Consider the following 26752-nt stretch of genomic DNA (forward strand, 5'->3'; position numbering starts at 1 on the left):
ATGTTGCAGCGTTTGACACCTTTTTTTTGTTAAATTTACATCTGTTATGGTAAAAAGACGCTGCTAATAATATTTAAATATACATCAAGGCTAGAATGGCAGGTGGTTACCAAACGCCCATCATTTAATTCAAGCACAATTGTGGGGTGTTAACAGAAATAGGTAAAAAATGCGCTTAATTTGGTCTAGGCCTTTGGATACAATGTTTTTTTTTTCATTTTATTGCAATAAAAAATTAATAAAACTAATAAAAATGTTAGCCAAATCGTACAAAAATTGCGGCTTGTGAGGGCTCAAGAAGTTATATCGGGAGATCGGTTTATATGGGAGCTATATCAGGTTATAGACCGATTTGAACCTTATTTGGCACAAGTCTTGTATGTCGTAACAGAACACCGCAAACAAAATTTTAGCCAAGTCGGACAAAAATTGGGGCTCTAGGAGTTACATCGGGAGATCGGTTTATATGGGAGCCATATCAGGTTATAGACCGATTTGGACTTAATACAGTTGTCGAAATTCATAAAAGAACACTATAGTCAAAATTTCAGCCAAATCGACCAAAAATTGCGGCTTCCAGGGGCTCAAGAATTCAAATCGGGAGATCGGTTTACATGGGAGCTATATCAGGTTATAGACCGATTTGGACCGTACTGGACACAGTTGTCGGAAGTCATAACAGAACACTACATGCCAAATTTCTGACAAATGGGACGAAAATTTCGGCTTCCAGAGGCTCAAGAAGTCAAATCGGGAGATTGGTTTATATGGGAGCTATATCAGGTTCTTTACCGATCTGGACCGTACTTGGCACATTTGTCGAATGTCATAACAGAATACTATGTGCAAAATTTCAGCCAAATCGGTCAAAAATTGCGGCTTCCTGGGGCTCAAGAAGTCAAATCAGGAGATCGGTTTATATGGGAGCTATATCCAAAAGTGAACCGATAGGGCCCTTTTGCAATCCCTAACGACTTACATCAATATTAAGCATCTGTGCAAAATTTCAAGTCATTAGCTTTACGCGTTTGACCGCTATCGTGATTTCTACAGACTGTCGGACGGACATGGCTAGTTCGATTCAGTCAAGAGGATCAAGGTGTCCTAGATCAATATTTCGAGGTGTTACAAACGGAATGACTTGATTAGTATACCCCCATCTTATGGTGGTGGGTATAAAATTATTATTTCTATTGAAATTTTTCTAAAATATTATTTAAAGAAAAAATTATATAGAAAAAATTGTTTGTTTTTTTTTGCTACAGAAAATTTTGGCAAAATTTCATATACATAAAAAATTTTAAAATATTTTATGGAAAGAATGCCAAATTTTTTTTTTAAATTTTTTATTATAAATTTTACTCTCCTTTTGTTTTTTAGCAAATTGTTGCAATGATCCCAATTCTTGTACCCTCACATCAGTGTCCAATAAAAAGATTCAAACAAACCCCGAAAAACAAGACACTGGAGTTTAAAATTGAAATGCCTTGTATAACAAAATCGTTTATTCAAAAAGTCTGTCTTCTATATAATCAACAATCAAACAAATTTAAGAAAATTTTATGATAAATTTCAATGCCACGCACAAAGACTTCAGCCTTGAGGAATTCATTGTTGTCATGTAACAAAACCGGGGTATTATTCATAGGAGAGAAACCAATCGAGGGTATGCCAATGGCACGCAAGAATTGACTATCAGTGCCGCCAGCAGACATGAGTATCCAGTTTAAGATCCCTAAACAAGAACGAAACATAAATTTTGGGTAAGTCTTTGTAAAAATTTCAAAATTCCTTACATATCCTTAAAAGCCTTTGCAAAAGCCACCCAATAAGCATTGGTCTCATCGATTTTAGTTGCTGGAGCTGTATCGATTCTACACAGCCATTCCCATTCTATATCGCCTCCGGCTTCATTACACCATTGCTTCAGCTGTTCCTCAAACTCCTTTAAGTTGACATCAATGGCTAAACGCATATCAAAGGTGGCCGCCAGTACTGGGGGCACCACATTCGATTGAACACCTCCCTGTAGTTGGGTCAAGTTTATGGTGGTAACATCTCCTATATATAGATTGGGATTTTCCTCCATAAGCTTTTGTTGAGTTGAACGATAAGCCATAAGTTTGTTCAATAGGTAGTGTAATTTTTGGCCAGCTGTATTGGGCAATAGCAAGGAACCGTGACCAGCGGTGCCATGAAATTTGAAATTGATTTCTGTGTGGTGTCGGAAAGAAAACAACTTTAAGATTGTAAAAGTTATAGCAACTATAAAACATCTTACCCCATATACTTCTCTCAGCATAAAAGGCCACAAATTTCTCATCTTCAGTTGCTATACCCTCGTCCAAAGCAAAACCCACATTGAGTTTGCGAAATTCTTCGGTTTTCAAAAACTCTTCCAAATTTGCCATACCTCCGACTTCTTCATCTGGGGCATAGGCTATGTGTACAGTCCTACGCATTTGCTTGTGGCTCTTCCTTAGTACCTTAAGGGCGGCCAGATATTGCATACCTACTGATTTCATGTCTTGTGAGCCTCTAGCAAAAATTTTTCCCTCTTCATCCATGTGGGCCGAAAAAGGTGGGTGTGTCCATTTCTCTTCAAAGACTGGCACCACATCCATGTGAGAGCTAAGCAAAATAGAAGGCAACTCTGGCTGTGTGCCTATCCAGGAGCCTATTAGTATGGGCTTGGTCTTGTCACCTTTGATGTAATGGACTTCATAGGGAAGTCCTATGGCATCGAATTGCTTGGACAGAAATTTAACGCAGGGTTCTGAGTGAGGAAAAAAGGAGAATACAAAGAAGGTTAAAATGGTATAAAAATCTTTAAAATATAACAAAAAATAATCCTTAAGTATGAAGTAGTAAGCATTTAAGGAAAATTTTCATAATATTAAGAAAAGTCTCTTAAAAATTGGCATACTAACATTAAAATATAAAGACAAAATTTGATGTTCAAGTGGATTTCGAATACAACCCTAAAATTAAATGATGCAATGAAAAATGCATCAGCTGGCCCGTTGACTTAATATTCTTAGTGCTACTATGGCTTTTGTTCGTTTGCTGGCACAAAATCAGCTGATTTCTCTTTACAAAATCAGCTGATATTGACGCGTACTTTTCCTGTAAAAATTTGCAGGAGAGTAATTACAGCCTTTTCTCTCTATTGTTATATAATTTAATAAAACAGCTGATTTACAAAAAACATCTGTTCGATGCTGAAAATTGCTGCTGTAAAAAAACCTATAGAAATTTGGAAGTTCCCAATTACCAAATTCCCAATATATTGCTAGCTCTCACACATTCTCCCGCTCTCTTCTTCCGACAAATAAAGTACGCGAACCATTTGTGCAAATTTTCACAATACAATTTTTGCTGGAAGTAGTTCTCGTACTTTTTTGACAGCAGAACACAAAGGGAGAGTATGTGAGAGTAAGAAAATATTGTGAGAATTTGGTGATTGAAAGCTAGCAAAATTTAGCTGCAGGGTTTTTTCCAGCAGCAATTTGCAGCATCGAATATAAGTTTTTTAAACCAGCTGTTTTTTTTAAATAAATAACAAAAGAGAATAAAGCCTGTTCTTACTCCCCTGCAAATTTTTACAGGAAAATTTTTACTGCAAAAGTACGCGAACAGACCTATTATGAGAGTGGAAATAAGAGATAAATGACTGCTGAAATATTTATAAAATAAACCCTATTTGCATTGTTTGAACAGCTGCGCCAAAGCTTTTGTTTGCCTGCTGCACCAAAATCACCAGTTTTTTTCATTGCAAAGTCAGCTGTTTCCCCTTTTAAAAATCAGCTGATTTTGATTTATTGTAGTAAAAGAGCGAAAGTTGGAGATAATGATAGATCGACAAGAACACAAGTTGAAAATTGTACGGATGATCTCCATATTCGCGATGCGGTGAGAAGGTTAGAGGTTAGATTTCAGTTCAACCTGCTTCCTTTTACTCCATATGCCATATTTGATATCAGCATTTATGCCCACCTTCCATTTGCAGAGTTGTCCGACCATCCTTGGCACTTCTGGACTGACCTTTACCTTGCCGAGTTTCATAGGTTCTTCTGCGCGTATTTGGATTGTACTTTATGTTACTCATATATTTCCGAGAGTCGTAGATGTCTCCCTAACCGTCATGCAGTGAGAAGAATTTCCTAACGTTGTAGAATAGTTTAACGTGCTTCCTATTACTCCATATGGTTTATTGGGTAGCAGTATATATGCCCACCCTCCATTTGCAGAGTTGTCCGACCATTCTTGTCACTTCTGAACTGACCTGTACCTTACGAGTTTCGTAAGTTTGTTCCTTTGCGTATTTGGATTGCACCTTTTCTTCCTTAAATATTGCCGAGTTTTGTAGGTGTATCTGTCCCTATCCGTCATGTAGGGAGAAGCATTGGCTTAGATATTTCCTGTTAATCCATATGACTATATTGGGTATGACCATGTATTTCCACTTTCCATTTGTAGAGTTATTTCACCACCCTTGCCACAATTAGACTAACCTTTACTTTGCCGAGCTCCTCTTATTCCCCGTATATTGCTGAGTTTTGTTTTTCTATGCTCCTCTTGTTTCTTATATCCTGTTCTGTCCCAAATTCTATCGTTAGTATACTAGAAATTACGCTAGCCTCTTCGAGGAATATCAACTGCAGATTCAATGGGAACTCCAGGGAACTTCTGGATGGGACGTTTCAAGTTATCACCCCCTGTCAACCAATCATCCGTCGGAGCACTAAAAGACGTTGTCGACGAGTTTCTACAACATCCTAGGAGACTTCCTCGTAGGCTACGCAGACGTTGTAGACGTTGTGGCAGTCATACCGGCGAGAAACATGGAAGAGGCTCAGCGTAAGCTAACGCAAGTCATGATTCGCTCAAGAAACTGACTGCACGAACGAGGACTAGAGTTGGCCACACACAAGACTATTAGTTCTGCTCACCAGACGGCGAATCTCCCTGGAAAAAGGCAAGCGAGTCGAAAATGTAGACGTAACGACAAAGGAGTTGGTAAATTACCTAGGAATTCGACTGGATTCTTAATTGACGTTGGTCAGCAGACACGGATATTTTAGATATTTTTGCTTCTTCGAAGATGAAGAACACCTGGATGGCTCTGAACATACTTTCTTCCACTTCAAACGATGGGAGGAACCACGCGCGTATCTTGAAGACCAGAAAAGGTCAATAACTACAGGAAGTGTTGTAGACAAAATGATCAGAAGTATTGACAACTGGACAGAAGTAGCAAAATATTGCGAAGACTTCCTAAGACGAAAGAAAACCGATCTCGACGAGGCATAAGTGATCTCAACGATGAGAGCTTGGACGAAATTGATGAAATAGACAAAGGTGTAAGGGCCGATTTAAGAGACACTTCGAAGTAATGCAAAAGCGGTGCCTTGGTGGATTTGAGTCTCAGCGGCGATAAGGTGGGTTTTTAATCGGTTAGGTAGATTGTAAGCCCGACATAACACATAGTGCTTGCAGCAATGCATTTTCTCTTCTAGGTTAGGTTAGGTTGAAAAGAGGGTGCAGATATTAATCCGCCCCATGCCACTATGGACATACACCTAAGCCAGTAATCGGCTTGTTGTGCGCTCTAAAAACTATAGAGTTGTTGTGTCCTTTCTTAAACTTCCAATCAACCATTATCAACCTAATTTTCAATTCAGATGATCTTAAGTCACTCATAAAAAAAAAAACAGTTTTAAGGTTGCATTCATTATCAAAAATCATACATCGTATTTGTAAGCATTTTCCATCTTATTATATGGTATTATGGTAAGGTGGACTTCATCTGAAAAGATAATGTAAGCACTAAGAAATTTGAAAAAGGGGTTTAGGTCGATATAATCTTTTCTTAATCTATTTATATTGAAAACCATCTCTTAATCCATAGGAGGGCCCATTAGAAAGTTGCACAACTGCTAAATGGGCCAAATTTCCTACTTAATAGTAAATTTTGGTGAACTTTCGGGATATATCTCTTAACACATCATCGAATGCGGAGCTATCACCAAACAGAAACTTTTTAAGGCTTTTATAGGTTGGTCAATGCAAGAAGGTCAAGCGATAGCCTTTCTTGGTTGTCATAAAAATATATCAATAAGTTTTCTTAAAACTTGTGTGGTAAAATTTTTGACATTGAGGTCCATTGTAAAGAAAATGTATCTATCTTAAGATAACTGCGAATAAAACAATCATATTGTTACCATATATAATTTTATTTTTCCTTTCAACTTTAACAAAACTCCAAAAATAGTTTTATCCTTTGTGACTTCATTTTAAAAATCCTGCCAACATGCTGTATCCCCTAAACATTTACAACTGCTGGAATAAGCTTTTCATAGATCTCTATGCCTCTCAAATAGGTATCAGCCTTGAGGAATTCATCGTGATCGTGTAATAAAACAGGTGTATTAATCATGGGTGAAAAACCAATGGCAGGAACACCAACATAACGTAAATGACGGCTATCAGTGCCGCCGGGGAAGACTTGTTTAACAATTTTTAAACCTCTGCAAAAAGAAGAAATTAAATAAAATTCTAAGAAATTTATACAAAGAAAAAACCTACAAATCATTGACCAAACAATTTTCAAAGGCTTTCCAATATATGTTGGAATCGTCGGTTTTGGTAGCTTGAATTTTGGGTTCTTTTTGTTCAAAATATAATTCTATATCACCGCCAGCCTCAAGGCACCATTGACGAACCTAAGATGACAAAAGGATATAAGGACATTTTTGACAAATAAAAAATTTCTTTTCCATTACCTGTTTTTCAAAATCCCCATGGTCTACAGTTATGGCCAAACGAATATCGAAACAAACATCCATGAAAGGAGGCACCACATTACTTTGTACACCACCCTTTAAAGTGGTCAAATTCACTGTAGTCACATCTCCTATGGACAGGGAAGCATCACTTTCTAAGCGCTTGCTTTCATTAGCTCTAAAAGCCATCATTTTATTTAGAATATAATGGAATTTTTCTCCCACGGTATTTTTCAGCAACAAGGAACCATGACCAGCAGTACCAGTTATTTGGAAATGGATTTCTGAAAGTAAAAAGAAGTAAAAAGAAAAATAATCGTACGCATGAAGTACACAAGTACCAGAGGTACTTACGCCATATAGATCTCTCGGCATAATATACCAAATAGGTATCGTCTGTGGCAGCAACGCCTTCATCCAAAGAAAAGCCCACATTTAGTTTTTTGAAGTCATCTGTCTTGACAAAAGCTTCCATGCCCAAGTGGCCACCGATTTCTTCATCTATTAGAGGAGAAGAGAGTGAGGAATTATAGAAAATATGAAATGTAATGCCAATTTCAAAATTAATTTCATGCTCCCTTATTCACTCCTTATTTTATAATAAGGGGTGTCTGGTGACATTTATCCACACCATTTGCCTTTGACAATTAGCAATTTACTTATTAAATTTCCATGGCTGGAAATAGAAAACCTTTTAGGAATATTTTATTAGCTTAAGGATAATTGTTGGCTGGTGACATTAAAAAGTTTCACCGAGTTAAGGGAAATGGAAAGCATTTTCAATAACTAATTTTGACTAGATTTCTATGAAGTTAGATAATGAAATCCCTATACATTCTTCTTAGATGGTGTTTTTGAAAATGGAACAACCCTATAATAAAACTTCTCAGATTTATTATCCTTAAATATTTTTCAAAGATTTACCTGAACTACTTGAAGATAAAAGCTTTATATTCATATTTGGTTTGGCATATTCAAATTTCCTATCTTTATAGCCGCCCAAGTTTGAAATATAGTAAAAAACGAAAAATGTTATCTGGGCTACTTTGAAGGCAAACACTTCTATAAAATTTATTTATCTCAGAAAGAAATGTGTGTTAAGGGGCTTATCGCTATACAGCTAATCGCCATAAAGATTACTTTTTTTAAGGGAATGAAAACAGGCAACCAAAATGTTTTCAAATTTGTTCACTTTGTAGACTTACCTGCCACAAAGGTAATATGCACTGTGCGTTTCATGGTTGTTCCACGTTTCTTTAAGGCACGTATGGCAGCCAGGTATTGCATGCCAACACATTTCATATCCTGTGAGCCACGAGCAAATATTCTTCCCTCCGAGTCCATTTCAGCACCAAATGGTGGATGGGTCCATTTGTCCTCAAATACTGGAACAACATCCATGTGGGAGTTCAGGACCACCGAAGGCAAGTTCGGCTGGGTGCCCACCCATGTTATAATCGCCACAGGTTTTGTTTTATCCGCAGGATAGTATACCTTTAGGGGAAGACCCAAGTCATCAGCTTGTTTCTGTAGGAATGTTATGCATGGTTCTGAATGGAAAGAAGTGTAAATTTTTTAAAAATTTCGATGCTTAGACTAGGTGGGGTTCAGAAAAAAGGAATTCTAATGACAAAGGTACATACATACATGCGTGTTTGGATTATTATTAGTATATTGATTAGTTGAACACATTAAACAAATTTGCACTGGTGTTAAATTAAAGGAAATTAAAAGTTTCTTTTGGACAAAAAGCACATAATGGTTAAAGCTGAAAAAATGGTTAGATAATTTGTAGGTGTTTGGAAGAATGTTTAATAGAACATAAAATTTAGATGTAAAAGTTTATTTAAAAAAAACTAAAATTAGGTTTTGAAAGTATGTGTAATAGAACTTAAAAATTTTAAAAAGATGGTTTTTATTATTTTTTTTGCAAAAAACCAATCCCAAAAATATTACCAATCTCAGCATCATATCGATAATTTCCACATAATATTTAGAACATTCAACTCAATTCAGTATGCAACCTTGTCTCTCTGGTAATGAACAATGCCATTGTCCATCGATTGTTGGCGGCAATTTCAAGTGCATCAGAGCATCATATGACAATAGCAGTAATGCCTCAGGGGCATTTGCCTTAGATGCAATGCCTTCATTCATGGGTCAAGCCATATCAATGCTACACCATCATTAGACTTTAGGATAAATCAACCATAAATGGTGACAAACAATAGGACGACAAAGTCTTAGTTCCATAATTACAAGGCGAACAATGGTGTATGGCACGTGCTTGAAAACAATTTGGCAGGAAAAGCCAAAAATTTCAACCACCCTTTTCAAATGAAAAAAGAGAGCAATACATACATGAAATATTTTAAAATCGAGGCATTACCAGAAATGGCTTCAGACAGGTTCCTTTGAAATATGGTTTTTAGAAGTTTGCCTTTTTCAGAATTTACTTACATGCTATGCAGACTTTGGGCTGTTAAATTTATTCAAGCACTCATAAACTCTAACGGAAACGGAAGAGCAATTTGATGAACAAGCAACTCATCATGTGCTGCTGACTTCGCCAATTACCGACAATTGATGTCAATTAGAGACAATTCAGTTTCATAATGCAACAATTTTAGCGAAAAGATTATAAAAGCAAAAAGAAATTTCAAAGTTTGAAGAAATTTTGTATGGGAATCAACATTTTGAACGTAAGAGAAACTAGGAAATAATCTAAATGTTGACGTCTTTCGATCAATGAATTGGTTTATTTTAAAACTACAAAAGTAGAAGGAAAATCGCTTATATCAGATTATGGACCGTTTCAAACAATACATGGGACGAATTTCACCACATTCGGCTAGAATATTCACAAGTGCTAAAAACTCAAATTAGTTGATTGGTAAATATTGATGATCGATCTTTCATCGTATCATACTACGCGTGTAGGTTGGGAGGCAAAACAGAATTTCCCACACGGCATTTCAGCTCAAAAAGCCAAATCAGAAGTACGGGTTACATGAGAGTTATGGGCCCATAAGGATCATACTAGGCTTGGGTTAAGGAAAAGAGACTGAAAAGAGACTGAAGAAAAATAGGAAGATCTGTTCATACAGGAGCTATACAAGATTTGGACGTATTTGGTCCAAAATGTCTGCAAAATCAGGTTATATGTTGAAGAAAGCAAGTCAGAAGATCGGTTTTATGAGGTACAAGCTGCACCTTCTTTTAGAATATATGTATGAAGCAAAATTATTTTTTGAATATTCATTTTCGACAATTAAAGAGTTTGAGGTGAAATACCATGCTATGAAAATGGTATATGTATGTCGCTTGACACAAAAGTCAGGAAATGCTCCATCATCTTCCCCACATGGCCTACACATTCTATAACTTGCTGCACCGATATTGCAAAAGTGAGTTTTGTGATGATAGCGAAAGCTATACTGACCTCCTGCTTACTTTCTTTCAGTAATAGCCTCGTCTTCGCATAATCTGGATTTCCCCATAGGTTTTTCGTTGTCCCACCGGCCTTTTCGCTTTTCCACAGTGCTAAATGCGCGGTATTAGCCCACGCCCTTAACTCGGACTGCGTCGGCCCGAATGGCTAACAAAGTTTATTGACGGCAGTCCTCTGGCTATCACTGTCAAATCGTCTGCTTCCCCCTTACTCCGCTATGGCTCTACTCTCAAATACCATTTATATAAATCCCATATAGCCAATGGTTTAAAGGGAGTTCATGGGATGAGGCGTCCTCAAAACACTTGGCTCCAAAATTGGATATCAAATACATTTTCTAATCTCAAATACCTTTTATTTGAGTCTCATATTGCCATGGTCGGTAAATTTCGGGGAACGGTGTGACCCCTATAAAACTTGGTCCCGAAAGTGGGTATTAATTTCGTGGTGTACTTCCAAATACCTTTCATTTGCGTCCCATATTGCCATGGTCGGTTAATATCTCCGTTTTAGTTGTGTTTTGGGAGTGGGATGGTCCCCCAAACAATTGGTCCCACAATTGGATATCAGATACGTTTTTAAAACTGAAATACCTTTCATTTGAGTCCCATATTGTCGTGATTGGTCTATTTGATGGGTTTTGGGGTGAGGCGGTCCCCCTAGGTACTCCTACGGCAGAGAACACATAATTTCGCTTAAATTGCACCACCCATCTCCGAGATATGGCCTTTTTGGCAGCATAAATTAAATTTGAAATGGAATTTGAAATTTACAGAAATGCCGTCAAGGCTGACAAGTAATACAAAGCTGACGCTGAGATTTTTTGCCAAGCGAACAAGGGGATCTTCCCTCTCCGTTCGAGCGGGCATTAAACCCCAATAATGATAATATGGGATCCAAATGAAAGGTATTTGACAGATGGCAAATATTTGCAAATTTGCTCATGAACATTCCATTAAGGAGCAGGACATATGAATGAGTGCTGTTCGATTCAAGATTAAACTCGATGATAAGGGACCTCCTTTTTATAGCGGAGTCCGAACGTCGTTCTGCAGTGTGAGAGAAGTTTTTGGGGAGAAGTTTTCATATGGCATAGTATCTCACTAATGTCGCCAGCATTTGGAGGGGATAATCGCTGACATTCTGATGTTCTCGCCAGGATTCGAACCCAAGCGATTAGCGCCTTAGGCGGTGGCCTTCATGATGTTGGCAATGATTATATCAAAGAAATATAAAAATGTTAGCCCTCGGAAGGACCATCAGGTCTTTGAAGGAACGTAGGGATATTACATTGCCGCCCTTCCGTCAAAATCTCGCGAGTGGGTATGGAATACGTACATCGCTAGATTAAACTGGTGTAATGGCGCTTAGGAAAATACTCCTTAGGTGAGGAAACCAATGTTTCGAGGGGGTCTCTCTAATTTGGGGTCAAGCGACTAAGGAGACCTCCCCTATCCCAAGCCGCTTGAGCGGGCATATATACTTATGATGACAATATAGGAGTAAAATGAAAGGTATTTGAAAGTTAGGTTACGACTATGTCCAAGATATATAAAAATGTTAGCCCCGGAAGGACCAACGGGACTTTGAAGGAACATAGAGATGTTATAAAGACCCATTTCTGTCAAAATCTTCCAAGCGGGTATGGTTTACATACATCGCTTGTTTGGCCTAGTGTCTTGGATGTTAAGACAAATGTTTCGGGGGGTCTCTCAAATTTGTGATCAAGCGACTAAGGGGACCTACTCTACCCCAAAACCGCCCGAGCGGGCATCCACTCCGATTACGACAATATAGGAGTTGAATGAAAGGTATTTAAATGTAGGTTACTTTTATGCCCAACATATAAAGAAATGTTTACCGCGGATATATGGGTCTTTGGAAGGACATAGGTATGCTACATTGCCGCCTTTTCCTCAAAATCACCCAAGTGGTCATGGGTTTGGTACCCAATTTTACTGAAATTTGGCATAATCATCTGTCGTAAGCCCTTCGACGTCTGCGCGGAGTATGGTTAAGATCGTACCACATTTGCACATAACCCACATATATACTAATGTCCCGATTAAAGGTCTTTCACTCATAAATGGTATATTTGGAACCCTATTTTATTGAAATTTGGTACAATAAGTTGTATTAGATTCCTACACATCTCTCCCGAATATGTTGCAGATAGGTGTGAACATCAGAAAAATTTTTCAACGGTGGTTATCTACTTACTAATGCAGGCTACATTTGTGAGGTATTCTGCCATGTTGAAACTTCTCTACTAAGAGGTTTCGCTATGCGGCCCTTCGGACTTGGAAGAACCTATGGGACTTTAAAACTATTCTTTCGCATATGATATTCATTTGAACAAAACATACGATAAACATATAACGTAAAGTAGATCCTAGTAAGACCCACAGCTCTGGGCACCGGCTGCAAAATATTTAAAGAAACATTCAATTTGGCAAGCCACTTTAGGGTGCAGCGAAGCGTAAGAGGTTGTGGGTTTACAAAATTCGTCCTGAACGAACTTAATGCCTGCTTACTTGTTTTAAATTAAATTTTCCGCAAAAAGCTTCTATCAAGTAAAATTTTATCAAGCAATTACGGCTTTTTTGGCTATTTATTTTAAATTGCCTGTATCCCTATACTGTAAGTAAAAACGTCTTAGAGGTCGCATTGATTTTTAGTTTGGATCTTACCGTATAGCGTATATCCTTTGTACATGTGTATTTTTTTTAATAATATATTTCAATTGAAAGGCATATTCATGTATATAAGGGTGTAACGTAAAATTTTGGCATAATTGTCTATGGTAATAAAAAATTGGACAAAATTTTTAACAAACTAAAGTAAAATTTTGGCATAATTGTCTATGGTAATAAAAAATTGGACAAAATTTTCTTTAAAAATAAAATTTTTTATAAAAACTTAATTCCGGTAAATTTTCCTATAAAAATGCAATTTTGAAAGAAAATTTTTAAAAAATAAAATTTTGGCAACATTTTCTTCAAGAGGTCTACTGCTTTGCACAGTGGGATGGAAAAACAAAAATAAGTGGAAATCAGTCTGTCATTTTGGAACGGATAGAGATATCTTCTTTTGATAATATTCTGTATAGAAATAAAATTTTGACATAATTGTCTATGGTAATAAAAAAAATTGCACAAATTTTTTTACAAACTAAAGTTTCTAAAAAAATTGGACAAAATTTTCTTTAAAAATAAAATTTTTTATAAAGACTTAATTCTGGTAAATTTTCCTATAAAAATTCAATTTTGAAAGAAAATTCTTAAAAAATAAAATTTTGGCAACATTTTCATCAAGAGGTCTACTGCTTTGCACAGTGGGATGGAAAAACAAAAAAAAGTGGAAATCAGTCTGCCATTTTGGAACGGATAGAGATATCTTCTTTTGATAATATTCTCTATAGAAATAAAATTTTGACATAATTGTCTATGTTATAAAAAAAAATTGGACAACATTTTTTACAAACTAAAGTTTCTAAAAAAATTGGACAAAATTTTCTTTAAAAATTAAGTTTTTTATTAAAACTTAATTTTGGTAAATTTTCCTATAAAAATAAAATTTTGAAAGAAAATTCTTAAAAAATAAAATTTTGGCAACATTTTCATCAAGAGGTCTACTGCTTTGCACAGTGGGATGGAAAAACAAAAATAAGTGGAAATTAGTTTGTCATTTTGAAACGGATAGAGATATCTTCATGAAATTTTACATGGTTATAGCTGAGCTGTTATCCAGTTTATATGTAAAATTTCCCTAGAAGTTCAAGGGGCCCATTGGTGGGTCCTCAAAATTGGTCACCAAGGCCCTACAAAATTTTGTTCGGGCTGTCAAAAGCGCATTTAAGGTCCGATTTTCAATTTTTTTGTTTGTTGGAAAGTGCTTAAAAAGCCTAAACAGGCCTAAATGTGCTAGATATCTTTTATAGTGTCCAATAAATTTGACTAAAAAATTTTTTTTTAATATTTCGCAAAGGCTGAACCGATTTCAATTTTTTTTTAACTGATTTGCAAAACTAATAAAATTTACCATTTTTTTGTCGCAATATATCTTATGATCTGATTCTTCAGTCAAAAGTTATGCGAGTAACAAATCAAAAATGTGAAAAAAGTAAATTTTTTCTTTTTTTTTTTTTAAAAAACGTTTCGTCCCTATCTCTTATTTTGTTGTTTGTGAAAGCATTTCTGGACCGACTCCAAATTGTTTAACTGATTTGGAAAGCTAATGAAATTTACAACTATTTTGTTTCGATATTTGTTCTAAGGTCCTATTCTTCATTCAAAAGTTATGCGAGTTACAAATCAAAAATGTGATAAAAGTAAATTTTTGTAATTTTTTCGTTAAAAAAAAGTTTAGTCTCTATATCGAAAACTTGGCCCAGCACTGTTAATTTTGCTTACTGTACTGTAAGGAAGACTTAATGTAGAAGCGTTTTTAGTGTAATTTTCATAAATTGTGTTAACTCTAATAGGAGGTCTGTGAAGTACAATATTGTATTTTTAAACAAAAAAAAAACTGGGAAAACCCTTCGAGTTCTCAAAACGAAAAGTTCAAGTTCTCAAAAACGCACCCCCAACTCTATAACATATTTTCATTGCCCCAAGAAATAACTTTTTTTTTGTGCCATCCAAGAATTGAGGTCTCTACGGACATGTTATTAAAAAAAATGCAAACATCTTTCCCCAGTGTAGGGATTTTGGGTGTTTTCATCAAGAAATGTGGCCAAAATTTGTACTCATTTTTTTTTAAAAATATTCATCTACAAATTTGTGAAAAATTAGAACGATATCTTTAGTAGTTTTGGTTTTATGATATTTTCAAATTGAATTTTATTTCTCACAAAAGAAGATATCTTTATCCGTTCCAAAATGGCAAATTTATTTTCACCTTTTTTTTTTTTTACATCCCACTGTGCGTTGGCTGAAACAAAGGTCTCATTCATAGTGACCGTCAGGACGATCACTGTCTGATCGGAAAACATACTAATAGACTAGTGGTGGCATATAAAGATTTCTGCAGAATCTGTGAGGACGTCGAAGAGCATCTGCTGTAACCCTTCACAAGAAGAAGAAAGCATTGCAGGTTCTTTTTTCTTTGAACTAGCGGAACTTGTTCGGATGAGAACATTCGCAGGCTGGTCCAATGGAAGCAATTGGAAGGCATCTTCCTTATTCTGTTCCTGTGTTATGACAATGGTCTAAAATATCCAAGTGAGTCCCCCGCAATGGTAATTAATACATACCATATTCCATTAATCCTGAATTAATTTTTAACAAAATTTTTTTTAAACCATTTTTTTTTTTAATTTTGAAAGAATATTCCATTCATGCCAATAAAACAAACCCATGCTAAGTACATTTTCAACACTGCCTCCATAAGGTCAAGGAAGTTCTTAGGCTCGTGTTTATAAAAAGCGTCATATATTCACACACACACACACACATACATCTACAGAAGGCTACAATGTCTTATAGAAGAGAATTGCTTTTCAACACTCAACACATTCCCTCTGGTCCTGGCAAATGTTTCCGCATACTCGTGCATGAGTGGCAACACATGTTTTAAGTGGGTCGTTGTGCATGGCGGGAGAGGGAGGGGTATGTAGAGAGAAACAAACAAGCGCCTAACGCTAATTGCATAGTAAGGAATTTGATATTAGACTAAAGAAGGATTATTTGAATATTTTATTATCTATAAACTATGGTAGTGCAGTCATTGGAATGTCAGTACATGGGTTCGAATTTTTAATGCTGCTTTGTATATGTGTGACCCACCTAGGAAAGGTCAGCTGATTTTTGTTTATAAACCTCCCTCAGCTGTTTTTTTTTATTTTTTATTGACTTGAATTGTACTGAAGAAGAAAGGTGTGTCAGCAAGGACATAGTTTTGAATTGGTCGCGTATACATTGACCTCATAAATGCTTGGTAACACGAAACCTTGACTAATTTGCACGCTATTTTCTGTATTAATATAAAGAACAGTTTTTGGGGAATGATGGATTTAAAATGCTTAGATTATGGTTTAAGCAGATTATCGAATTATTGTCTGGCTAATTGTTTTTTTTTTGGGGCCATACAGCGTGTATTTGGTACGAGTATTGGGGGCTTAAGTGTATACCTCGTACCACATTCTTTGAGCTCTGGCTGGTTTGCATTTCTCAATATCTTTGATCTAATTTTCGACGACTCGTCCACACATTACAGCCGAAACGCTCGCTATTTCCCGTTCAATGTTGGTTCTGAGCTCTTCCAACGCCCCACAGTGGGATAGAAACGAAAAAATATGCCATCTGAGTACGGATAGAGATGACTCATTGAAATTTGAAATTTAGGGCTGAGGTCTTATCATGGTCCTAGGTAGTTCGGGCGCCTCTTGGCAGGGACCTAAAGTTGGTCGCTCGGCATTTCGACAAAAATTTTCGGCCTGTCAAATCTTTATTTGTGGTCAATTATCAAAATTTTTTGCTGGATAGTGCTCAAAATTCCATACAAAATAGTCCTCTTGAGGTATACATATTATTTGACAGCCCGAATAATTTTTCGAAATGCCGATGTGACAATTTTAGGGGCTTGCCAAAAGGCGCCTGGGCCACCTAAAGCCTTGAGCCTTTTAGCTCAAAGACGAACCCTATTTTTTTTTGGTTCAAATTTAGATATAGCTCCCCTATATCTGTACCGCCAGATTTGGACTTAAATGTCCATAGTAACCACAACTCTCAACGGATCTGCACAAAATTTAGCACGGATTGGCAATATTTCATCAAAATTAGTTGAGATTTCGATATAGCTTTCTGTAACTACAATTTTCAACCGATCTGCACAAAATTTGGCACGGTTTGTTTTGTTACTGATCCGATCTATATAAAATTTGACACGGATTGTTTTGTTAACATATCCGCAAGATCTCATCAATATCGGTTAGATACATATACATATATTTATTGCCCGAATTTTTAATTGTAGGGTAGGTGTAGGGTATTATATAGTCGGCTCCGCCCGACTTTTGCCTTTCCTTACTGGTTTTTAGTAGTTTTTTTTTTTCAATTCCATCCAACAGTGCGTCGAGGGCTTGATGGCATAGATCGAATTCTAGCGATAACATCAGAAAAAAAATTTTGTCGGCGGAGGTTATCTTCCCCTAATGCACGCCGGTCGGATTCGACTAAAAAAAGGAGGCCCCTTATCATTGAGCTGAAATTTTAATCGGGCAGCACTCATTGATATGTGAGAAGTTTGCCCCTGTTCCTAAATGGAATATTCATGGGCAAATTTGCATTTGCAATGACTTAACGTAGCTCCAAAGAAAATAGTCCAGAGGTGTCAAATCGCACGAACGATGTGGCAGTGCCATTTTTCTGGATAACACGTTCATCGAAATTACTCTTCAATTAATTAATTGTAATGTGTAATATGTGGCTTATGGAACCGTCCTGTTGATACAGGTACACAATTTCAGTTCAGGTCAAAAATATTCATTGAGCATGGTGCGGTAGCGTTGCCGATAAAGTGACGATTGGCATCATTGATGAAGAAGTATGGCCCAATAACGCCGCCGGCATGCAAACCGCATGAACAGCACGAACAATTTTTCGAAATGCCGAGGGTACCAAATTTAAAGGCCGGCCAAAAGGCGCCTGGACCACCAAGGGTCTTGAAATTTTGCACATGACCTCAAAAGAGTTAACTCTATCCGTTCTTGGGATAACACGCTCATCAAACTGACTCTTCAATAGTATGTTTGTAATGTGCGCTTTGTGGCTAATGGCACCGTCCTGTTGAAGCCACATGTCAGCCATAATTTCAATTCAGGCCAAAAATATTCCGTGAGCATGGTGCGGTAGCCCATGACGATTGGCATCATGGACTAAGAAGTATGGCCCAATGACGTCGCCGACATGCAAACCACACCAAACAGTTATTTTTTCATGGATGAAGTGTTGATTCGTGAAGCACATTTCGATTTTCACCTGACCAATAACGCCTATTTAGCTTATTGACGAAGCCATTACGCCAAAAATTAGCTTCGTCAACAAGTTAGATTAGGGTAGTTTTAAGTGTTAATTTTGATACCACAGGAACAGAAGAAGAAAGATGCTTTCTAGTTCCTACCGTTCAACCATCCAGATCGCTTTAAGAAGACCAATAACTTGCGAATGTTCTCATCCGCTAAACCAGACAGGTTCTCAAAGAAATGAGAACCTAAAGTGGAACTCTTCTGACTGCTAGTGCGTGACACACACAGAAGGTGTTCTTTAGTCTCTTCTTCTTCGATGTACTCACAGCTTCTGCAAAAGTTGCTGGAAACCTTCAGCCTGTCAACATGTTTTCCGATTAGACAGTGACCTGTTATGAGGGACACAATGACTGAGACTTCTGTTCTAACCAGTGACAGCAAAGCGGTAGACCTCTCCAAGTCTAGATTAGGCCACATAGTTTTGGAATGCTCACAGCCGCTTCTTTGTGACCATCTATCATTCGCTGTCCTTCGGTCCTGGTCCTGAAAACTTAGCTTACATGTCGCTAGAGGTATACCCACAGATTTCAGTATCCCTGGAATGTGTAGGATAGTTCCTAGTCTCGCAAGCTCGTCAGCTTTACAATTCCCTGGGATATCTCTGTGGCCTGGCATCCAGAACAGGTGAATTTTGAACTGTTCAGCCACTTCGTTGAGAGATCTGCCATAGTCGAGGGCGGTTTTTGTGTTCAGAAATACGTTCTCCAAGGATTTAATGGCTGCCTGGCTGTCTGAGAAGATATTTATTTCAAACGTCATTATGACATTATATCTTAGCCATTACACCATTTGCTTAATTGTAAGGATATCCGCTTGATACACACTGCAGTGATCGGGTTTTTTTTTTTCGATATGACCAGTTCTAGATCTTTAGAGTACACCCCAACGAGTTCACGTCACTGAAGTTAGCGCTCTTAAAAAGTAGTGGTCATTGACTTCCGAATTTCTATAGGTAATTTGTATTATTTGCAGATGTTGTTTGTTTATGTACTTTCCCATGACGAAAGTGTTGAGGTTACTGAATAAATTGTCAATGGCAAGGTTTAGTGTAGCGTAATATGATCCTTCAAATAGCTACATAAGCATGCATGCACATTGAGTGAAATACCCTCACAAGAATATGATCCATATGAAAAGAGTTTAACATTGACATGAAGTTTAAAGAAATAGTATGATAACTTTTGAACTTCAGTTTAAATAAATGTTTAAACAAATGAAAATGATAGACACAAAGTGTTTCTTATTTCTATTGTCATTCAATCTCACATACGGGTTTCTGGAATTTTTATTGTTGTACTCCAAACTTAAATTTTGTGTTAGAAATAAAATGTTGTTGTAAAAATGTGTTGAAAGCAAAAGTGACTTATGTTAGTATTTCCCACAACCTTTGAAAGAACGATAATTTTTTTTAAATCTACTTTCTATTTCTAATTCCTATATAACAACTTACCATAATCAATATCTGGATGAACACTTGGAATGCGTAAATATTCGCGGAACAATTTAATTTCTTCATTATCTTCCCAAGCACTCATGTTTGTCGGTTTGTTTGTTTATTTGTGATTTGATGAAAAATTTTGCCTATAAATTGATATTGAAGATTAAAAATTAAATTTTTAAATTTCTATTAAAAGATGCCAATATTTTTGTGTTGTTGCTGAAATTTTGCCACCAAACGATTTATCACCAAACGTTGTAAATGGGCATTTGAAATTAATTGACGTAAATTAATCGATAAATGCACTGACGTTTTGTGGGGATTTATTATATTTTTCCGTTTTTCTTGGTTTTTTGTTGTTATCAAAAAATCAGCTGTTTTAGTTTGGCCAAGGACATATGAAACACTTAAAAAAATCACAGGACCTTTCTCACTCTTACACTTTCGTTTTCTGTTTTGATTTTTAGGTTTCTTTGTTTTTTTTTTTTATTGCTACTTTCTTTTTTTTTTGATTACCAGTTTGTGGATCGGCCGGCTACTCAGAGCGAACTGAATTATTAAAGTCTTAATCAGATGGTATTTAAAGTGTTTACAAACAGTCAGCCGTTTTAGTTTGCCAGTGGTGGTGTATTTCTACATACTATGTATTGGTTTTGTTTGGGGAGGGGGAGGCTTGGGTGTTCATATTTGTTTAAGTAGAGCACGACCTATAGCATACGAAACTCATTCGCACTCTCGAAATTCTCTTAGTACTTCAAAAGTGTGAGATTTGTGTGTTTTTGAAGAGACTAGTCGTGTTTGTGGATATGAAATGCCTATGCATTGCTTACCGTTTATTGTAGAGTGTGGCTCAAAAGTGAGTAAAGGTAATACTAGAGGTATTGAGACTGAATGTAAGAAAGAAAACAAAATTAGGTGTCTGGGCAAAGGAGGCTTAATAAGTAAGAAACAACAAGTAAGAAGTAAAAGCGTGCTGAGTTCGGACGGGCCGAATCTTAGGAATCCACCATAATTTAAGTTAAAGGCCATAATTTTATTCTATATACCAAACTTCTGTCAAACCAGCAAAAATGAAGGCTTCTAGTAACCTAACAAGGATTATCGAGAGATCGGTTTACATGGGAGCTATATCAGGTTATAGACCGATTTGGACCGCATATGGCACAGTTTTTGGAAGTCGTAACAGAATATCGCATGCAAAATTTCGGCCAAATCGGACAAAAATTGCGGCTTGTAGGGACTCAAGAAGTCAAATCGGGAGATCGGTTGATATGAGAGCTATATCCAAATCTGAACCATTTGCAATCCCCAACGACCTACATCAATATTAAGTATCTGTCCAAAATTTCAAGTGTCAATCTTTACGCGTTGGACCATTATCTTGATTTCGACAGACGGACGGACGGACATTGCTAGATCGACTCAGAACGTCGAGGCGATCAAGAATATATATATTTTATTGGGTCTTAGATTAGTATACCCCCAATCTATGGTGGTGGGTATAAAAAGGTGCTAAATTCGTTTGGGCCGAATCATGGGAACCCAATCAATAACGGTTTGTTACTAAAACCAATAACGGTCTGGTGCTAAAACCAATAACATATTGGTATTAAAACCAATACTAGTTCGGTAATATGGCTAGTACCAAACGGTGCTAATGTTTCATCCATACCATTTGGTATTGTTTTTGTACCATACGGTGTTGTTTTAATATCAATACTGAATGTCACTGAAATGGGCAAGTTTGGTATCAACTTTTCTCTGGATGTGTATGCCTACGGAAGTTTATCATGACAAGATCTAACGAATCTTGTGAGAATGAACTCCTGGCGGAATCAGAAGACGAGGCAAACGCAACAGTGTTGGAAATTCTGAATCCTGACTATGGTCCGGTGTCTGCAGACAAATCTCCACCATTGTAAGGCCGCTTCGGCGGCACTTAAGGTCCTCCTGATGGCAGGGAGATTTCTGAGTCTGTGTTCTTGCAAAGAGTAGTCTAAATGCTTTTCTTCTTCCGTCGCTAAGCACTGAAGCTTCAGTAACAGCGAAACGTGCGTGAGCTGTTTAAATCAGTGTTTCCAAAAAGATAATAGCTAAAAAATCACCCTTTATATATACTTTAACGAGTCGCAGTTCAATATTTCGAGGAATGACTAGTTTAGTATAACCATATCCAATAGTGAAGTGCATTAAAATGTGATAAGTTCGAGCGAGCCGAATCTTGTGTTCCCGTGGATTTAATTAAAATTGTAGAAGTACTAAACCAATTCAAGGTTTCGATTTATATGGAGGCTTTATCTACTGATAGACTTATCTTTGTGGTGTTCTCGCCAGTACTCCATATTAGGTTTAAAGGCACCAATAAATACCCTTGCATTTCACTTTCCGTAATATGAGGATTACCATATTACGTGACCCATGCCAAAGAGCAGAACACGTTCAAATATTTTATTAATTGTCATGCATATCCTTTTATTTTCTGTTTTAATGTGCCCACCATATAGCCTACCTAAATATTCACCTCAATTTTCTCCTTCACTGTACTCACATTGCATTTTAGTTTGAGAAGAATAGTGAGAGCCATGAAACGCCTATCACATGTTTTGTGGTTTGTTTGTCCTATACTCAAAGATAGATATGCAAATAGTAGAGGGGGTAGGGGTTACTATTAACACTTTCGAGACTTATAAGTTTTATTATGTCTTTCACCTACCTCTCTATCTCTCACTAGCTCTTGACTCTGATTATTTGGCGGTTTTTTGGCGTCTTATCTGGCATGAAATGTTTGTGGCTGATGTGGTTTCGAGTGTGTTTATCTGCCTCGAATAGCCTTTATCTGCTATAATTACAGAGCACAATTTTGTACACCAGGCAACAAATACAAGGAAAATATACAGCGCTGAGTACCTACATTTATATACATATGTGTATAAGTATAGGTGACCAAAATTACAATTGAATCTCATTTATGATTTGTTATTACAATTTGTTTGTTTTCGGCGAGTTATCTCTTGGATGTGTGGTGTATGGCATTCTTGGATACGATAAGTAATAGCCTTAATTGAAATTATCACATTTATGTATGAATGTGAACGTGTGTGAGTGTGAGAGTAGTAAATTCATGTGGGTGCTTGTTTATGCACAATTTAAATGCATATATAATTACGTACGAGGTTAGGTTAGACAGTTGGGAAATTTTTAATATTTTTGTTTCATTTGAAACACATAATTTAATGTTGAAGATTATTTCATGCAAATGTTGACCCTGACTGCGCCTCAAATGGTCCAACCGCTTAACCCAATTTTGACATACTCTTTCCAACATTTCGGCTGGTATCTCACGAATAAATGCTTCACTGTTGTCGTTTTCCAATGCGTCAATTGAAGCGGGCTAGTCTGTATATACATGAGCTTTAACATAGCCCCACAGAAAAAGTCTAAAGGCGTTAAATCGCACAATTTAGGCGGTCAATTGTCAAGCTATTGCAATGCTTCTGGCTGATCTTCACTCCAAAATCGACAATTCTGCTTATTTACGTACCATTGAGCCAAAAATGAGATTGTCCATAACATGGAAGATGCGCGCGATGAACTTTTCTAACAGAGCACGCATTTTGATAATAAAATTGAATAATTGGCAAGCGCTGTTCGTTTGTAAGATGATTCATGGTTAAATTATGAAACAAACTGAAGATGTTTGACAGTGAAACAAAACACAAAACGTGCGTGAGCTCTTTAAACGAGTGTTTCCAAAAAGATAATAGCTAAAAAATCACCCTTTAGTACTCACCCAGACAATTTGTGGTTCATTGTGAAATGAAAGTAGCGACAGTCCAAAACCTCTGAAGAGAATCGAATCCACGGCACTTGAATTACTTATAGGAGCTATCAACCAATAGCCCCCAAATAAACAAATACCCTGATAACACTCAACTTGAAGCCCCAAGAAGCTTCAATTGTTATACGACATGCCTGATATTTGGCATATGATTTATTTACCTACCTTATAAAATAAAATATCCTTAATATAAATTAAAATATTTTTCACCAAAGGGAATGTTTCCTTAAAAATTTGGAAAATTTTTCATCTTTAAATTAAGTTGGCTTATATTTGGCTCGAATCTTTAACATTATTTCAGTGTACCCGGGTCGCATAAATGGGGTACAATCAGCGCTGATGTTCTTGCCAGTTTAAGAATACAGGCGTCTAGGATCAAAAACGGTGTCCTCCCAGATTCTAGGTATTCTCATCTCTTCTAAAACTGATCAAACCAATTGTTTTTAATAATGTGAACCACTCTAATATACATTATCTCTTACCGAATGGCTAATGACCCGGCTCAGACCAATTGATAAAAACTGACTTGCAGTACAAAAACATTCGGCATGAATGTCAAGTTTTAACAAAGATAAGCCCTTCTTGTCCGACTTTCATGGACAATTAATTAAATCCAAAAATCTAGGTTCACTGTCATGTGGTTTTTTGTAGGTTTTAAATAAATGTAAAAATTATTTAATTAATAAAAACCACAAATTTGATCAAATTGGAAAAATTATGACCCATTATCAACCATTCAAAATTGAATTTGTTGAAAAATAAGCAAAGCTAAGGAAATAAAATTTGAGAAAATTTTCTAAAAAATAAAATTTGAGAAAATTTTCTATAAAAATGAAATTTTGAACATTGTAGGAGTCGTTGTGTAAAATTTCCGTCCATTCGGACACGTATGTTGAAGGTCATGGCAGAATATGCCGAATCGGATGAGAATTGCGCCCTCTGGAGGCTCAAGAAGTCAAGACCCAAGATCGGTTTATATGGCAGCTATATCAGGTTATGAACCGATTTGAAGCATACTTAGCACAGTTGTTGGAAGTAATACCTAAACACCACGTGTGAAATTTCAGTCAAATCGGACGAGAATTGCGCCCTCTAGAGGCTCAGGAAGTCAAGACCCAAGATCGGTTTATATGACAGCTATATCAAAACATAGACCGATTTGGCCCATTTTCAATCCCAATCGACCTACACTAATAAAAAGTTTTTGTGCAAAATTTCAAGCGCCTAGCTTTACTTCTTCGAAAGTTTGCGTGCTTTCGACAGACAGACGGACGGACGGACATGGCTAGATCGACTTCGAGGTGTTACAAACAGAATGACGAAATTAGTATACCACCATCCTATGGTGGAGGATATAAAAATCAATTTGTGTCTGTTTGTTTGTCTGTGTGTTCCTTATAGACTCCAAAATGGCTGAACCAATTTTCATGTAATTTTCACAGATGGTGCATAATGATCCCGTGGTGAAAAAAGGGTACTACATTTTTTAACATCGTGAAGGGGGCGTACCCTCCCCCTTACCCTGATTTTCAGAAACACCAGATTTCGGAGATGGGTGGTGCGATTAAAGCGAAATTTTGTGTGCTCTATTATAGTAACCTAAAAACAAAAATTTGGTGTACATTTCGTATGGGGTACCGCCCCAACCCTAAAAACCTCTAAAATATTTATATAGACCAATCACGGCAATATGGGGCTCTAATGAAAGATACTTAAGATAAGAAAACGTATCTTATATCCAATTGTGGGACCAAGTGTTTGGGGTATCACTCCATGGCATGGCAGTATAGGACTCAAATGAAAGGTATTTGCGAGTAGAATACGAATCTGATATCCAAATGTGAGACCAAGTTTCTGGGGGTGCACCCCTTCCCCAAAACACCCCCCAAATAGGACTTATTTACTGACCATGGCAATATGGGGCTCAAAGGAATGGTATTGGAGTGAGGAATACGAATCTGATATCCAAATGTGGGACTAAGTGGGGGCCGCCCCTCCCAAAAACGCCCCCCAAACAGGACAAGTTTACGACCATAGCAATGTGGGTCTCAAATGAAAGGTCTTTGGGAGTAAAGCACGAATCTGAAATGAATATTCGGCAAAAATTGTCTATGGGTACACCACCCAAATAGGACATATTTGCTGGCAATATGGGGCTCAAATAAGAGGTATTTGAGGGTAGAACACGAATCTGATATATATTTTCAGGGCCAAGCCACTGAGTGGCCGCCCCTCCACCAAAACACCTCCCAAACCGTTCATGTTTGTCGACTATAGAAATATGGAGCTCAAATGAAAGGTATTTGGGAGTAGACCACGAATCTGATATCAACATTCGGGACCACCAGTCTAGGGGACGTCCCATCCCTATAACAACCCCCAAATAGGGGGTATTTGTTCACCATTGCAATTTGGGTCTTAAAGAGGGTGGAGCTCGCTTTTGATAGTTTTTAGTGCCCATACCCCGAACCGGACATACTGCTGACTTTTGCAGTAAGAGGTTTAAATGAAAGGTATTTGAGATTAGAAAATGAATTTGATATCCAATTTTGAGCCCAATGCCAATATGGGGTTTAAATAAATGATATTTGAGAATAGAGCACGATGCTGATATATTTTCAGGGCTTAGTGTGTGGGGGACCACCCCACTCCCCAAAACAACCCTAAATCGAACATATTGCGTTGCCCAAAAAGTAATTGCGGATTTTTTAAAAGAAAGTAAATGCATTTTTAATAAAACTTAGAATGAACTTTAATCAAATATACTTTTTTTACACTTTTTTTCTAAAGCAAGGTAAAAGTAACAGCTGATAACTGACAGAAGAAAGAATGCAATTACAGAGCCACAAGCTGTGAAAAAATTTGTCAACGCCGACTATATGAAAAATCCGCAATTACTTTTTGGGCAACCCAATATTTACCCACCATGTCAATGTAGGGCTCAAATGAAAGGTATTGGAGAGTAGAGCTGGAAATTGATACCCACTTTGGGGACCAATCTTCTGGGGGTCTATTCCTTCCCCAAAACACCCCACAAACAGCATTTATTTACTGACCATCGCAATATGGGGTTTAGATAGGTATTTGGGAGTTGAATACGAAACTTATATCCAAATGTGGGACCATGTATTTGGGGCACCGCCCCTCCCCCAAAAGGAGACAAATTTACCGACCATGGCAATATGTGACTCAACTGAAAAGTATTTGAGATTAG

General features: G+C 36.9%; 2 protein-coding genes across 7 annotated transcripts in view; one reads left to right on the forward strand and one right to left on the reverse strand.

The window, feature by feature from the left end:
* Positions 1-26752, forward strand: part of LOC106087403 (stomatin) — a 52571-nt gene that overhangs the window by 13450 nt on the left and 12369 nt on the right. For both annotated transcript variants that reach the window (XM_059367931.1, XM_059367930.1), the window contains exon 8: positions 1381-1763. In XM_059367931.1, coding sequence (XP_059223914.1) covers positions 1381-1475 — 95 coding nt within the window. In that variant the 3' untranslated portion in view covers positions 1476-1763. The remainder of the gene's footprint in view (positions 1-1380; positions 1764-26752) is intronic.
* LOC106087411 (aminoacylase-1) lies at positions 1471-20297 on the reverse strand. 5 transcript variants are annotated; one of them, XM_013252437.2, is made up of 7 exons: positions 20217-20297; positions 19713-19843; positions 7991-8335; positions 7140-7286; positions 6786-7069; positions 6589-6725; positions 6218-6530 (listed from the first exon to the last, which is right to left on the reverse strand). In XM_013252437.2, exons 2-7 carry the CDS (start codon positions 19795-19797, stop codon positions 6326-6328), a joined length of 1203 nt encoding a protein of 400 aa, XP_013107891.1. In that variant the 5' UTR covers positions 19798-19843; positions 20217-20297; the 3' UTR covers positions 6218-6325. The 5 variants fall into 5 exon arrangements, with proteins under 5 accessions (XP_059223911.1, XP_013107891.1, XP_013107893.1 ...); XM_013252439.2 differs by having other exon boundaries at positions 20141-20231; XM_059367927.1 differs by lacking the exon at positions 20217-20297 and adding an exon at positions 20126-20210.

The sequence above is a fragment of the Stomoxys calcitrans genome, chromosome 4 (assembly GCF_963082655.1).
Source record: "Stomoxys calcitrans chromosome 4, idStoCalc2.1, whole genome shotgun sequence".
Taxonomy (NCBI): Eukaryota; Metazoa; Arthropoda; class Insecta; order Diptera; family Muscidae; genus Stomoxys; species Stomoxys calcitrans.

Bases quoted from the DNA above. Each gene is read 5' to 3' on its own strand.
- LOC106087411 (XM_013252437.2), bottom strand. From the start codon at position 19,797: ATGAGTGCTTGGGAAGATAATGAAGAAATTAAATTGTTCCGCGAATAT. The intron at 7,287-7,990 runs GTAAGTCTACAA...CTCCTCTAATAG, and splicing joins GCATATTACCTTTGTGGCAG to ATGAAGAAATCGGTGGCCAC. The intron at 6,726-6,785 runs GTAATGGAAAAG...TTGTCATCTTAG, and splicing joins ATGGGGATTTTGAAAAACAG to GTTCGTCAATGGTGCCTTGA.